Genomic DNA, 15,103 nt, shown 5'->3' with positions numbered 1-15,103 from the left:
AAGCTTAAGATGAACTGATTCAGAAACAAAAATATATCTCACATGCACACACATCAGAGGTCAAACTCACCACTCTCTTTTCCCTGAAGTCGATGCCGACTGTGGTGATGAACTTGGGGTTGAACTTGTTGTCTGTGTATCGGTACAGGAAGGTGGTCTTCCCCACGCCAGAGTCCCCCAGGGCAAGGAGTTTTATAAGGTAGTCATAATCCCCATCAGTCATAGTGATGACCGAAATAAACCTGTGGGAGACAGACAGAGACGTTAACCGGGTTCCTACAACTTTTAAAGACTTTTTCAATGCAAGTTAATGCAATTTAAGACTGACTTCACTGTAACCAAAACTGGGGGGAAATTGGAAAGAAAAAACAAAACAAAACAAAACAACCTGACTGTAATTACTTCGGGTTAGGGAGAAAAATCTAAAATGTTGCCCTAATATTTTCTTTAATATAAAACATGACTTCTGGGTGTCAGCAGTGCAAGTGGTATTCTGAGATATTTTCTTTTTTTTTTTAATGTTTTTATTTATTTAGTTTATTGTTTTGAGATTTAACAATGCAATGTCAGAAAAAGATTCATAAAATTGTACCTTTTATGTCTTTTAAGACTTATGAAAAATCAATTCAAAACATTTTAGGAACAATTACGGCCTTTTTTTAGATTGATTAATTCAATGCCTTTTAAAACTTTTTTAAGGATCTGTGGGGACCCTGGTTAACATATGCACACAAACAGAGAGTAACTCAAGTTTCTATAGCTGGGTGTGTGAATTCGAAAAAAGGGCTGCTTTAACCCTTTGAAACCAGAGCAAAATCCTTTGATTTCCTTTAAAAGATGTGAAGAAGCCAAAAATGAGAAAGAAATAAGCACAAATTTACAAGAAAATTCCCTGAAAATAAGCAGGGAAAAGTAATTTTAAAAAAAGGAAGCAAATGACCAAAAAAGTGTTAAAAACTGAAGAAATATATATCTAGAAAAAAAATCTTGGAATATTATTTTAAATATATGATTATAATTATTCTCATCGTAGTTTTCTGGGCACGTTTTTTTTCTCAGTTTTAGATAAATTTATAATAATCCTCCCACCTTTTTCAAAATTAATTTTCAGGTCATTATCTTGTCACATTTTACTTATTTCTTGACACTTTTCCCCCATGTTTTTGAAAGAAATAAAATTAATATGCTCAGGTTTCAAAGGGTTAAACAGCTAGTGAAAAGCGTCAGAACGCAGCACGAGAAAAACTGATGTGGAATCGGGTTTCAAAGGGTTAAGAAACACTGACATCAGATTTAAAGTAGTTCTAGAAGCTGATGGAAAGAAAACATACTCATACACTCAGTGACAGTAAGAAGTGTGTTTGTGTTGTTATTCTACCCACTGCTGAATTATTGAAGGGTGGTCAGAGGGTCGTCATAACCGTAACATGACTTTCTGGGAAAATGGTGACTTTGTGTGTCTGTGTGTGTGTGTGTGTATAGTAATAATACGTGGTGGTGGAAAAGAGAGTGTATTTGTCTATAAGTATGAGAAAGCAGTAGAAAATGTAATGGGCTGTAAGAAAAAGTGCAGTATAAAAACTCATACAACAGGTTTATTCCTTTTTATTAAGTCTAACAAAAAAAGCCAAATCTCATTACTCTAATACTATACTACATTTAAAGACATAGTTTTGGTTTTTTTTTTTAAAGTTGGGTTGTATGAGGTAATTTTAGTCAGTTAGGGCTATGCAATATGGCATAAAAATCACATTGTGATGCTTCAGGCAACATCATGTCACGCTACATATATTTAGGTATTCTAAAATCTCTAAACTTCTGTAGACGACTAAGAGTACAGTTATAAAGTTGCAATTTTAAGGTTAAATAAAATAGCTACTGTATTATAGAAGTTAAATAAAGTGCTGTTATAATGCAGCTAAATAAAATACTGTTATAGTTAAATAAAGTATTGTTATAACTAAATAAATCAAAGTGGAACCACTGGTGCTCTTATTTTGAAGCACACCTTGTAAAATATGACGAGCTGATGTTGCTTAAAATAATCTTGGAAACCAGCTGCATTGGAAAACTAAATATAAGTATTAATCTCAATTTATATTTACATTACATCTAATTTTAAGTTTACTTAAAAATGAGATGAATTTACCAAATTTTGTGAAGGTGTTGCAACTTAAAAATGACAAGTGGAATTTTTGTTCTGATGATGGTGTTATAGGAAAGGTCAGCGGTGCACCAATGTCATAAGGTTCATCTTCAGGGGATAACGAATATCTACGGATAATTTAATGGACATTTTAGGTTGTTGAGAGAACAAGAATCCCAACCGCACTCCAACATAAGATAAACTCTCAGTGAAAAAAATAGTGAATAATAAACTCGTGAGCATCAGTGAGTGCAGATGTTTTTTCTACAGAGGAAAAAGGAATGCAGTTTGCACGTGAAATTCTTAAAGCAAGTGTTGTGAGTTGTAGTCTGGGGTCTGTTTGCCTCGTGGCTAAATGTGGTATATTTCGTGAGAGCATCACAAGACTTTAATTCACTCAGCTGAGAGGAAGCACATATAACACTGCGCCTTATTAGAGTGAGGACAGTGATTAACCAGCAGCTCTGATCTGCGCACAATAACCTCCCTGTATCTCAGCACGGCACAAATCAGAGTGACACTATTCACCAACTAGAGGGTACATTCGACAACCAATCATTTCCTCAAGTTTGTTTAAATAGCAGCTATTCCCAGCAGTGAATACCAGTATGTTACATGATCAGTTTTTTTTCCAGGCACATTTGACTTCTACATATAACTCACTCAAATGGTGATTAACCCTTTCAAACCTGGATCAACATCACTTTTTTTGTGCTGTGCTCAGACACCTTCACAAGTTTTTAAACTTTGGAAAACTTGAATTTTTTTTTTAAAAAAGACAGAAAAATCTCCAAAAAATTAGATTTGTTAAAAATTGTAATTTTATTTTTTACAATTATTTTACAAAATTATTAGTTATTTGTAAGCACATTTCAAGGTTATTTCCTTGCATTTTTTTGTCTATTTTATTTTTAAAAGTCCTTTAAATTGTTTTTTTTTTAACTTCTTTTTGTTACTTTTTGGGCCTTAATTTGTGAGCAATATGTGAGCTTATATTTTGTAAGGACATGATTGTCCCTACCAATATTTGAGAGAACTCATTTGCATTGTCCTCATTTTAACAGTTTCATGAAAATATGGGACACAATTGGTCTTATGCTGACTCAGTGAGGGACAGTGCATTGTATTTTTCAATGTTATTTTCCTCCCTTGCTCTCACACATTTAGCATCCATAAGTCCTGGCACTGATGAAGCCCTTGGAGGGTGCAAGGTTGGGGGTGAGACAGGGAGGAGGGTCGAGCTCATTGATCTGTGGTCACTGGTGGGAAACCAGGAATGTTTGCAGTGTCATCAGTTGGTCAGTCATGAGTCCCTGAGGGTGAAACAGTTAACAGCAGCTCGATCAGCTGACGGCAGAGAACAGCAAGACTCTCAGTCACCGTCAGGACCAATACAAAAACAGATAAAAATACAATAGGGCAGAATAAAAGAAAGCAGGGATTAAAGTAAACTAATATCTTTGATTTGTGGACAAAAACGAGACATCCGAGGACATCGAGTTGGGCTTTGAGAAACACTGGTCATCGTTTTCACTATTTTATATACCAAACAACTCATCACATCGCAATACATGATATATATCTTACATTTTGAAATCCCTATTATACTACTGTAGAATATCAAAACACAAAATTATAAAAGAACTACAGCTACAATACAGCTGAATAAAGCAGCTAATAATAAAGTTAAATAACATATTGTTATAGTGAAGTTACATGAAAACTGCTTTCATTAAAAAAAACAACTTTTATAATAAAGTTAAATCAAATACTTTTATAATAAAGTTAAATTCTGTTAAAAGAAGGTTAAATTAAATTAAGTACTGCTATAATAAAGTTAAACAAAATACTTTTTATAATAAAGCTAAATATAATAATTTATAATAAAGAGGGAGTACTGTTAAATATTTTCTTTTATATCAAAGCTTATAGTTTCTTATAGCTTTGTTAAAAAATTACATAGAAATTATCATAAGACAAGAATGGCATTGAAAGACAGCCTACATAATTTTTGCGTATTTCATTTTAAATGTATTTTATATCTTTTATTTGGTTTTGTTTGTATATGTATTTTCATGCTGCTGTGTTGTTGCTGTTTTATGTCTTTTGATTGTTATTATTGTTAGTGTAATGCTCTGTTTTTGTGTTTTTGGAAATTATAATACTAGACATATGTACCAACTAATAGAAAAAATGGTTTACAGCTTTGCTGCATCAGGTTGTTGGAAGTGTTTTTTCCCGGTGTCTGCTAAACCTCTGACTTAATAACAAGTGAGAACAAAAACATAAAACACGAAGTGGCATTAAAAATGTATGAGCAATTGCACACAAGAGGAGAGAGAGGAAACAAACAGAAAGAGGATAAAAACAAACAGAAAGACAGGAGCCTACAACAGTCCAGTCCCGCTGCTCAGAGAGGACACGATTTGCATGATGACACATTATCAGTGTATCACTATCAGAGCGTCTATCAGGAAGACGTGTTTTGCTCTTCCTCCTCTGTTATCCTTCACATCTGTCAGACAAAAACGGTCCTCACTGCATACACGAGCAGTCTGCAGCTTCGTAAACTAATCTGCAGCTTTATAAACGAACAGAGTTGTATAGTCGTGGATTATCGCTACAGGCTTGTGTTAAAATGCGTCACAATGTGCCTCTGTGAGGAAGCAACAAAGGAAGAAAAACAAAAATTAAATAAAGAAGAATCTGATGAAAAATACTGTGAAAACAGAACAGATGTATCAGCAGCAGAGGGTGGAGGAGGCCACACAGAGACCACTAACAATGTTAAACTATATTTGTACTCCTGTAGCAGCATGTTTTCTGCCAGAAGAACCTCCAGAACCGACAACTCAGTCACAAAAAGGAGCTGCAGTGATGCAACATGGAGAGTATGAAACTGATACAAGCGTAGCCCAGTCGCCAGAAGAAAATGTTGGCATTGTAAGTTTCTGCAAACCACATTCTGTATATGTAAAATTTGCAAGTTTCATACTTAAATCAACATTTCTAAAGTGAGGTAGCAAATAAATGTTTTGGTGAAGGGGATAGTAGATGGTTAGAAATGTAGGTGAGACACCTGCTCTGCTGCAGACCACGAGTTGACTCGTAGTGAGTCACTGCTGTTTTTTCAGGGCCTTTTCAGCCCCAAAAGTGGGCGTTTCTTCGCAACTCATCACTGTGTTACCTGCTGCTTTTTAGCACCCAAATGTGGGTGTTTTTAGCAACCTATCGCTGTGTTCCCTGCTGGCTTTTAGCACCCAGACATGGGTATTTTTTAGGGACCTGTTCTTGTTTTTCCAGCGTGGATTGTGCACCTAAAGCCAGGTATTTTGAGCCAAAACATGATCTTTTCCTAACCATAACCAAGTTTTTTTTTGTTACTACACATAACCACATGTTAACCACAGCGTTGTTGGAATGTAAAATTTAAATCCACAACACAGTAACATGCAAAGGTAACAAATCTATGGTTTGCAAAAAGTTACAGTACCAGCATATTTTTTGGGATTGGGTTGTGGCAGTGACAGATGCTTTAGCGAGCCGTGTTATATCAGCAAAGAGGTGTCCAGTCATGCTTCAGAGCTGCAGTTCTGGCACTCAAAAGAAATTGAGAAACTTCAAACTATGAGTCAGATTAACTCCCCTGCTAAGTCTGATTCTTCTCAGTGCGACATTTAAAAATAAATAAATAATCAGATAAAGTTTTACTGAGAATATTATTTTTCTCTCCTCTCATGACATGTCATAGGACAATTGTTCTTTTTAACAGAAACGAGCCGCAAACACATTAAACATCACATGTGATGGACTATTGACAAAGTGAGTGCTTCATTTTTTGCAAGTTTTAAACAGAGGTTAACTTACAAAATGTTTTTTTCTTTTCTTTTTGGTGTAGTTTGAGGTGACGGATCAGGAAAAAAAAAGTCATGATTCATTTTTTTTAAACTGTCTTTGTAACTTCAGGAAAATAATGGATGCACAACATGGCCTGACAATGAACAACACATCCATCTTGTGTTGTGATGTTGCTTTTACGATCAACAGGTTAAATCTTGCACAAAGTGCCGCATAAATCACTTCCAATACTCGAGGAGTCCGCACCCCCGCGGAGAGGCATGAATCCACCTGACAGACTCCAGAGTGTAATTCCCAGCTCTGTGCTGCTCTAAACACTCTCAGATTTATTACACACACTGTGCATTTGATCTGCAAAACGGAGCAAGAGGACGAAGATTGTGTGAAGTCCTAAAGCAGCAATGATGCACAAATATGACTCCATTATTTATATCTGCTAATATCAGCAAGCTGCTCCACTGCATAAGTATGCAGATAATAATAAAGCCTGAATGCACCCTTACTTCTGTGATTTAATGTTGACAGAAAGTCCTTAACACCTTTAACCCTTTAACACCTGGATCGACATTGGTTTTCTTGAGGTGCATTCAGATGCCTTTCATTGGCATTTAACTCTGAAACCTTAGAAAATGTGTTTCTTTCAAAAAATACGAGAAAAACATAATGAGCAACTTTGTAAGTAAAAGGTGACAAAAAAATGATCTGAAAATTAGCAGGGTTGGATTATTATATTATTAGATATGATCAAAAAATCAGGTTAAATGTCCAGAAAACCATAATTATATATTTGAAATTATGTTACATGAAAAAATGGGATAATAATAAATTATCATTCCATTTTTTAGTACTTTCATAATGTCATTTTCTTCACCACTTGCTTCTTTTGTAGAAAACACTTTAGCGATTATTATTATGATCAGAAATTAATTAATTAGTAACATCAAGTAATAGTAAAAAAAGTTCCTGAATAATTTTGACTGAAAAAAGAGGAGTAGAAAGATGAATATTCATAGCCTTTTCATTTAATGGTTTATTATTCTAATGCTGGATATACTTTGCCAGGCAGAGAAAGACAGTAACAACAGCCTGTACCTCTCGTATTCCTCATCATCTACAAATTACTGCTGATGAAAAATGAGGGTGTTGTATCTTTGGGGTTCATTAGATCTTTATACATAATGCAACATTAATCCTTTAATTAAATCAATAAATAATTCATATCAGTTTAATATGTTTTTATCCAAATCTGAGTGAGATTTCCAAATTAATTTATTCTCTTAAGACTAGATGGCTTTGGGCAAAAAAGAAAGGGTTTTGTTGTAGAGTTTATAGCTAGAAAAAAAGCTTTGAGGACAGAAGCCAAAAAGATTTTGGAGGATTTTAGGGTGCGACCATCCAACATGATATTAGTTGAAAGTTTCAATAGAATCAGTGAAATATCTTTTGGATTCGTTTTTAAATCTAAAGACAAGTTTATACATAGAAATGTTACAGAAAAAGCTATGGATGGATTTTTTTTTTTTAAAGATTTCCATTTTACTACAGCAGGGGTGTGACGGGAGCTTGGCCTTTGCTGTGTTAATAATTGATCAGCACCGACCGGATTAATGTGTCTCTTCTCACCAAAAATGCTCACTGTGTTTTAAGTAGCTCCCAAAAGAGGAGTCACGAAGGCTGCTTCAAACATCACAGCATCCTTTAAATCTTTGTTATATGAGCATCAAGTCGTAAAATGCAAATGATCTGAATCTGTTTTAAAGGAGCTTGTGATGACAAATGGAGGTTTGACTTTAGATTTAGGTATAAAAGTTTTTATCTGAGTGCGTTTCTTTTAAAGCTGCACCTCAAAAGTTGGAGAAAGTCTGAGCACTTTACTTGAGGTGGGAGGCTTTTATCAATGAAATAAATGCATAAATATTTAGGTAAACTCATCACTCACCCTATGAATCCCTTGTGCAATTAAAATCTAGTATGAAATAATGAAAATCTGAAGGATTCAAACTTAACCATTTAAAAGTAGACTTGATGAGGGGGGAATGAGCATTTTAACAAGTTATGACTCAAAAATGAGCAAGAAATTAGTAAAAAAAACTTACAAGAAAACAGCCTGAAAAAATGCAGAAAGGAAATGTAAAAAAACAAAAAAAACAAGAAAATTACCGCAAAAAGTACTGATTACTGAGTAGAAAGTATGTTTTTTTAAACCTAATTTTAAATTTATTCGTATAATGATTGTAAATATAGTTTTCTTGACATTTTTCCAAATTATTTTTTCAATTTTCAAAAAAACAAATTTTAAACATCTTTTCTTGTCACTTTTTACTAATTTCTTGCAATTTGTGGGACATTTCTTTGCAAAGTTGCTCATTGCCTTTTTCCCCATGTTCTCAGACAAAATCAAAGCAATTTGCTAATCTTAATGCAGCACAAAAAAACTGATGACAATTCAGGTTTTGAAGGGTTAATGTATGAGGCCTACAGTATATAAACTTCTCAATGTTTCGTCTCTCTTTTTTCTGAAAAACTTCTGATTGAAAAAAAATGTCTAACGGTAAATGTCTTCTACACAAGCAGCTTAACACCTGAATAAAATGTTCTAAAATTGGCTAAATTACAATACTGATCCAAAACTATCTGAACAGCGAATGACATCTTCTTGAACTGTTGTTAAAAAACGTTTGCTTCCTAATAATCTATTTTACATTAAAGGTCAGCTGACATTTGTCAGAGACCTTTCTGTCTGACTGTTGTGACCTCTGAATCATCTTAAGCAGATCAGACAATTAATTCGGTTTCCATCTGTCCTGCGAAGTCTGCTGTCGTCAACCAATCTATAGTCCAGAGTGAACGATCAATAATCGCTAACATGAATGAAGATTGACCCTTGGTGATCCAATTTGTCGAGACGTCGTCCTCGTTTACCCCTCAGATTGTCCGAAACCTTTCAGCATTTCAGACCCACTTAGCAAAGCAGCAAGGTACTTTTGAGACGACACAGCTGGAAGATCAATGAAGTGAAGCTAAACGGCAGCTGCATGACCTGCTGTGCACAGAAACTACAATTACTACTGTTTCGTCCAGCTATAGTGACACAAATAAGCTGTTCTCTGCACGAGCAAACACCACACAGTTTGGTAAAGGGCTTCTGTCCAAGAAGTTACTCTGGTTTCAAAATGGGACCAGAGAGTCCACCGGCTTCTGGATGAGACACACTTGGCTCAGGTGTACTCTATTTATGTCTCATCTGTGAGTCCCACCAGGGCTTCCTCGATCCCTTCCTAATCCCACAGCAGGAGGTGGGCTAACATCTGTACAGACAGCACACACAGCTGGATTTGAAAGGTCAGCATGGATGCAGGGGGGCAGAAGAGGAGGGATGAGGACATTAAGAAGCAAGGCACTAACACTGGCAGGTCGGCAGTTCAAATCCGGAGTTCAGGAGTATTACAGAGATCATGATAGAAGTCACGTCTGTTATTTTAGGAAACTATTTATAAATGCACACAACAAGCCATCAAGTGAGAAGAAGCAGCTTTGGATGTTTTGTTCATCTTTTCATCCATCCAACACTTGGGTCCAAAGAAAATGATCCCAAAACAACTCTCCAGATTGACACAAAAGAAACTGCTGTTGGCTTTCCCATGTGTCATTTCCAGGAAATACAGTAATATAAAACACATGTTTTCTGTTTTAAAAAGGTTCAAAGAACAGAAAGACAGCAATCACTGAACCAGCTTTTTTAAGTGGTTTTACCTCACGTCTATGATCTCAGGTGCACAGCTGATAACTTACTTGGTTTGTTTACATGAGCGCCTAGCTGACAGGTGCAGGTATTTTACCTTTCTGAACACAATGTTACTGTTCATCAGCACTGAAATGCAGGCTTTTGCTAACATCTAAGTGGGAGTTTCCATTTGAAAAGATCTGCCCTTTTGTAGAGCAGTTTATTTTGCAGCAGCCCGGGTTCAAGCCCGACTGGTGGCCGTTTGCTGCATGCCTCCCAATTTCTTGTCATCTCTCCTATCAAATAATGGCATTAAAAGCCCTCCAAAATACAGTATCTTTAAAAAAACAAACAAAGAATACCTCTAATAAAAATACTTGTGTGGTGTGTCAGCTGGTTAAAGAAGGTAATAAAATGGCCTACTTATGACCAACTACCCATAAGGACCCATGACTAAACAGATTGTGTTTACAGTACTGCAGTAAAAACCTGTGACATTTCCATCTAAACCAATATGTTCAGCTTTTCTCTGTCAGTGGTTACTTAAACACAGCAGTGATCCAGCTCACAGCATATCCAGAGCATAAAAGCATTTCCATTTTTTTTCACAGTCCGGGACTTCTCTGCTGTTGCACATGAAGTGAAGGGTTTTATCATTTAGTGGTTTCTTTGCTGTACAGAGGGATTACTCTGTAGTTCACATGTGTGTTGATAGTGCAACCCCCAGAAACTCACACTGCATGACAGTGAATGCAAAGAGGACACCACAGTTTGATTGAGGAGTGATTTCTGGGAAACTAAGATACCAAAAATAAGACTGAAAACCCAAAGGATTCACTTACAAGTCACACTTTAACAACTGTGACTCTTAAGGCACCAGTGATCTTCATATTCCAAACGCAAAGCTCCTCCTGTCCCGAATTACCACCTCACGGTTGCATGCCTCCAGGAACTTGCCAACTTTAACTTTATATCCAACATGTGAAAACATGGATGCTTCACTCACATCTTCCCTGAGTAGCACAAAGAATCTATACAATCAGCACAGTTTCAAAATGAGAGTCACCTATTCAGTACACAACCAAATGACTCCTGCTGTTCCTGAGTTATGACGTTTAATAATAGCCAGGAAAGGACATTATGATGTCACAATGAAATAGCATTTTTGGATATCAATGTCATCAATTCATTATTTCATCCTATTAGACATTTGTGTGAAAAGTTGTCAGAATTTGTGTATGAAGTCTTGAGTTATGGCCAACAACATGAGGCCAGAGTGCAGTGACCCGGAGTCAGTTTATCCTTAAGTCCAAGTGGATGTTTATGCCAAATTTAAAGAAATTCTGTCAAGGTGTTCTCTAGAAATCACGCTCACAAGAATGAAATAGACACAAGATCACAGTGACTTTTGACCACCAAACTATAATCAGTTCATCCTGAAGTCCAAATGGACATTTGTGCCAAATTTGAAGAAACCCCCTCAAGATGTTATTGAGTTATAGGGTACACAAGAATGCAACTGATGAAATCACAGTGACATTTGACCAACTAATTGCAATCATTTCATCCTTGATTCCAAGAAGTTTGTGCCAAATCTGAAGATATTCCTTCCAAATGTTCTTGAGTTACCTGGTTCATAAAAATGCAATGGATAAAGTCACAGTGACCTTTGACCAGCAAATTCTAGTCAGCTCACTGCTGAGTACAAGTGGATGTTTGTGGTAAATTTGAAGGAATTCCCTCAAGGCCTATCTCATGTTCACAAGAAGGAGATGGATGCAAGATCACAGTGACCTTTCACCACCAAATTCTAATCAGTTCACCTTTGAGTCCAAGTTTGTGACGTTGACGTTTGTGCCATATTTGATGAAATTCCCTCAAGGATTTCTTGAGATACCACGTTCACAAGAATGAGACCGATGAGGTCACAGTGACATTGACATTTGACCGCTAAATTCTAATCAGTTCATCCTTTGGTCAAGTAGACGTTTGTGCCAAATTTGAAGATATACAAATTTAGAGTTACCTGGTTCACAAAAATGAGATGGACAAAGTCGCAATGACCTTTGACCACCAAATCAAAGTGGATGTTTGTGCCAGATTAAAAGAATTTCTTCAGATATTGTATTCAAAAGAATGACATGAACTATCATTGGGTCCAATTGGACATTTGTGCCAAATTTTAACAAATCCCCACAAGGTGCTCTTGAGATATTGCCTTCACAAGAATGGGATGGACAGTGGACAGCCTAAAAACATAACCCCTCCAACCAAAGCTATCGCCGGCACGGAGGCATAAAAACAAATTTCAAGTGCAGGACCTAAATTTGACTAAATCTAATTCGGATCGAATAAAGAACAAAACACTGTTACTGTGGAATTCAAACTAATGTGAAGCACTGAGCTGCAACCTGCAGGTCTCATGACTCCAATAGCACTGATGTGTTTAGTTGAAGCTATTTACATTTTACAGCTGTCGACTCGTAACCAACAACAAACTAATGAAAAACAAGATGTGCACCGAGTGTGGAAGAGCTGTATTGTGGAGGTCCTCTCTGCTCCATTGCTTATTGAGTCGGAGGTCATGTGATCAGTCAGCTGACTGAACTTTTTGTCCTGTTATTCGCCCCCAGGACAGTAAAGTACACAGCATCATTATCAGCTGTGGCGCCTGCCCTGCTTTCCAGTGTCCCCTGGGTCCTCAAGAAGAATGATTTGGCCTTGCAGCTTCACTGCTACAATATATCCATATTCAGTGTTTTTATCAATAAAAAGTGGACTTACTGTTACACTGTTAGGTAGCTCATCTTGTGTCTATTGTTCTGATGTTAAAGTTAGCATGAACTTTAACAGCTTGTTGTCAGGAGTTTCACTAACAGATGAAAACAAGCAGAGAAAGAAGGGTTTTCGTTTTTATTACAGCCGATAACAACTAAAGTCTGTCCACCAAGAAGCATTTGGTGTTGTGTCTAATCTAATCTAATAGTCTCTGCAATTTTGGTTTGCTGCTTCTTAATTGAGTTATGGGTTTCCTTGTGTGACCTGTTTCGGATGCGCAGTAACATGTCACCATTTCTATGTACCAGCTGGGCTAATTCTAAGGTATTTATTCTGTTGTTTTGTTACAAATTTGTCAGGCTATTGAATAGAAAATCGACTATACCACAGTCCCCTCTGAACTGATCTAATCTGATCTCAATGCGCCTTTAAATACAGAAAGTAAATATTATGTATTATCTTGGTCCAATTCATTTTTGAAGTCTAATTATATAGTGAGTGGAGGTGTAAATCAATTAACCTTTAACCCCCGTCACACTAACTGGATTATTCAGTTAGCCCTTAAGACAACTACCAGGTGTGCACGTGTGTGTGTGTGTGTGTGTCTGTGTGAGAAAAAGTACTGAAAGATAACAAAAAGCCCAACAGTGAGAGAAACTGATCTTAATTTACTGTAACTGTTGATCAAAACTACACCATAAAAAAAATCTAATTTTAGTGACCTGCAATAAATTAAAAAAAGTTTAAAGGCTCTCACTACATTAAATATATGGAAGCAAATGATATTCATAAGAAATAGACATTAGACATTAATTTTCTGTCTAAATTTGCAATCACCTATGGATGTATTATGAGAACTGGATACAACGTTAAACCTGCGGCCCTGATTACTCCTAGAGATGCTCAGTGGTGCATGCAGAAAAAAATGCTTCAACTGCTCTCCAGGACTTACCAGACCCAATGGATCAAATCCTGACAGTGAAATCAGTCATTTCACAGTGGTTTTGATGCTGAAATAAATCTATTCACTGATTTACAGATGTCTCTTTCACCGTGAAAGTCAATAGGAAAAGTCTTTTTGGGCCATAGGGCATCACATGTCGGTGAAATTTCACCGTTGGGCCACTACGAGCTGAAACTACCCTTAGAGCTTTAACAATTTCCCTCACTGGAAAAATAAAGTATTTCTATTCTATTACACGACTAAAGAGAAAATCAAGTCAGTCGAATGAGATTTGGACGTTTAATATAAATATTCCGACACTCATGATATACTTATACAATATTCAGTTGCAACCAAATGATTCAAATTCTCACAACTATTATTTACTTCCATAAAACAGAATCAGTGACAGCTCTGCTGTAGATGCAAAGCTGTTGATGTTGACGTGCTGCTCATAACACTACACTATACTTACTACCCACAGGAAATGGTTTACACACCACATCATCGATGACAAACTAAAACCCGATTCCAGGCAAACAAAGCCACAAATACTCACAGTCTCAATGCTGATACTGCAGAACGTTCTAACTTATTAATTCATTTCTTAGAGAAGAAAACACTGCAGATTTTAAGTACTTTATCAGATTTCAGTGGAGGCTTAAATTTATTCACAATTTTACGTCCATTTAGTTTCAGACTAACTCAGCCGCCTGCTACATCCTCTTACTGTGACTGTGCTGCATGTTTCTTAATATACTGCTTTACATGTTATATATTCATGGTGATAAGGTCCTGTCAGTGCTGAGTTAAGATTTTAGACAGCAAAAAAATCCACTATACAATGCTTTCACACACACACACGCGCAGACACACACACACACACACGTCTCTGTCCTCCACTATGAATAGACAGAAGGGAGTTGGACACCTCCAATATGTCACATGCCTGACTCTTTAAATACAGATACAGAGAGGACAGAGAGGAGATGATGAGTGCAGTGAATGACTTCTCACAATTCATAGGAATTATTTCAGCTACATGAATCTTGTTGTTTGATACCAAAATTAAAGCTGACAGTTCGGCTACTGCACTGGTTTGTCACGTCTACCTTTCATTGACAGAAAAAAGCTTTAACATTTTGTTGGCCAAGAATAACAATGTGTTCAATGTGTGAGCACCTTATAATTAAGAAAGTAAGCTTTGCTTGAAATATAACAAAACAAAATTAGTCCTTTCTAAGTGCTATTTTTCAGAATATTGGTACACGTTTAGATGACAACGGCCCTACTAAAATTGGAAAAGTCTTTCCTTCCGCCATTCTTAAAAAAGTTGCTCTATATGATCGTTGTGAGAACGATCCACGTGTACACAAATCGGCAAAAACAACAGAAAACGCTGGAGTATGCATGGCAGGTTAGTAGTTTGTGGTGTAACTTTTGGAAAGAGATGTTGAGTTTTTTTTTTAAAAAAAAAATATATATATATATAAAGCACTACAGGTAGGAGGAAAATTACATATTTTGGATATGGGGGTGAACTGTCCTTTTAACATTGAGAAAATGCAATTTTTTATTTCTTTTTTTTTGTGCCTCAAAGAGAAAGAGCGAGACATTAATATTTACATGTTTCAGTGTTTTTTCACCGCAGGGG

The 15,103-nt window shown here is 36.3% G+C and overlaps 1 protein-coding gene across 2 annotated transcripts in view; it reads right to left on the bottom strand.

Moving 5' to 3' along the window:
* LOC121959969 (ras-related protein Rab-27B-like) overlaps positions 1–15,103 on the bottom strand; it is a 49,706-nt gene that overhangs the window by 10,987 nt on the left and 23,616 nt on the right. For both annotated transcript variants that reach the window (XM_042509536.1, XM_042509537.1), the window contains exon 2: positions 71–242. In XM_042509536.1, coding sequence (XP_042365470.1) covers positions 71–223 — 153 coding nt within the window. In that variant the 5' untranslated portion in view covers positions 224–242. The remainder of the gene's footprint in view (positions 1–70; positions 243–15,103) is intronic.

The sequence above is a fragment of the Plectropomus leopardus genome, chromosome 20 (assembly GCF_008729295.1).
Source record: "Plectropomus leopardus isolate mb chromosome 20, YSFRI_Pleo_2.0, whole genome shotgun sequence".
Classification (NCBI taxonomy): Eukaryota; Metazoa; Chordata; class Actinopteri; order Perciformes; family Serranidae; genus Plectropomus; species Plectropomus leopardus.
This window is presented reverse-complemented; position numbering and strand designations above follow the sequence as displayed.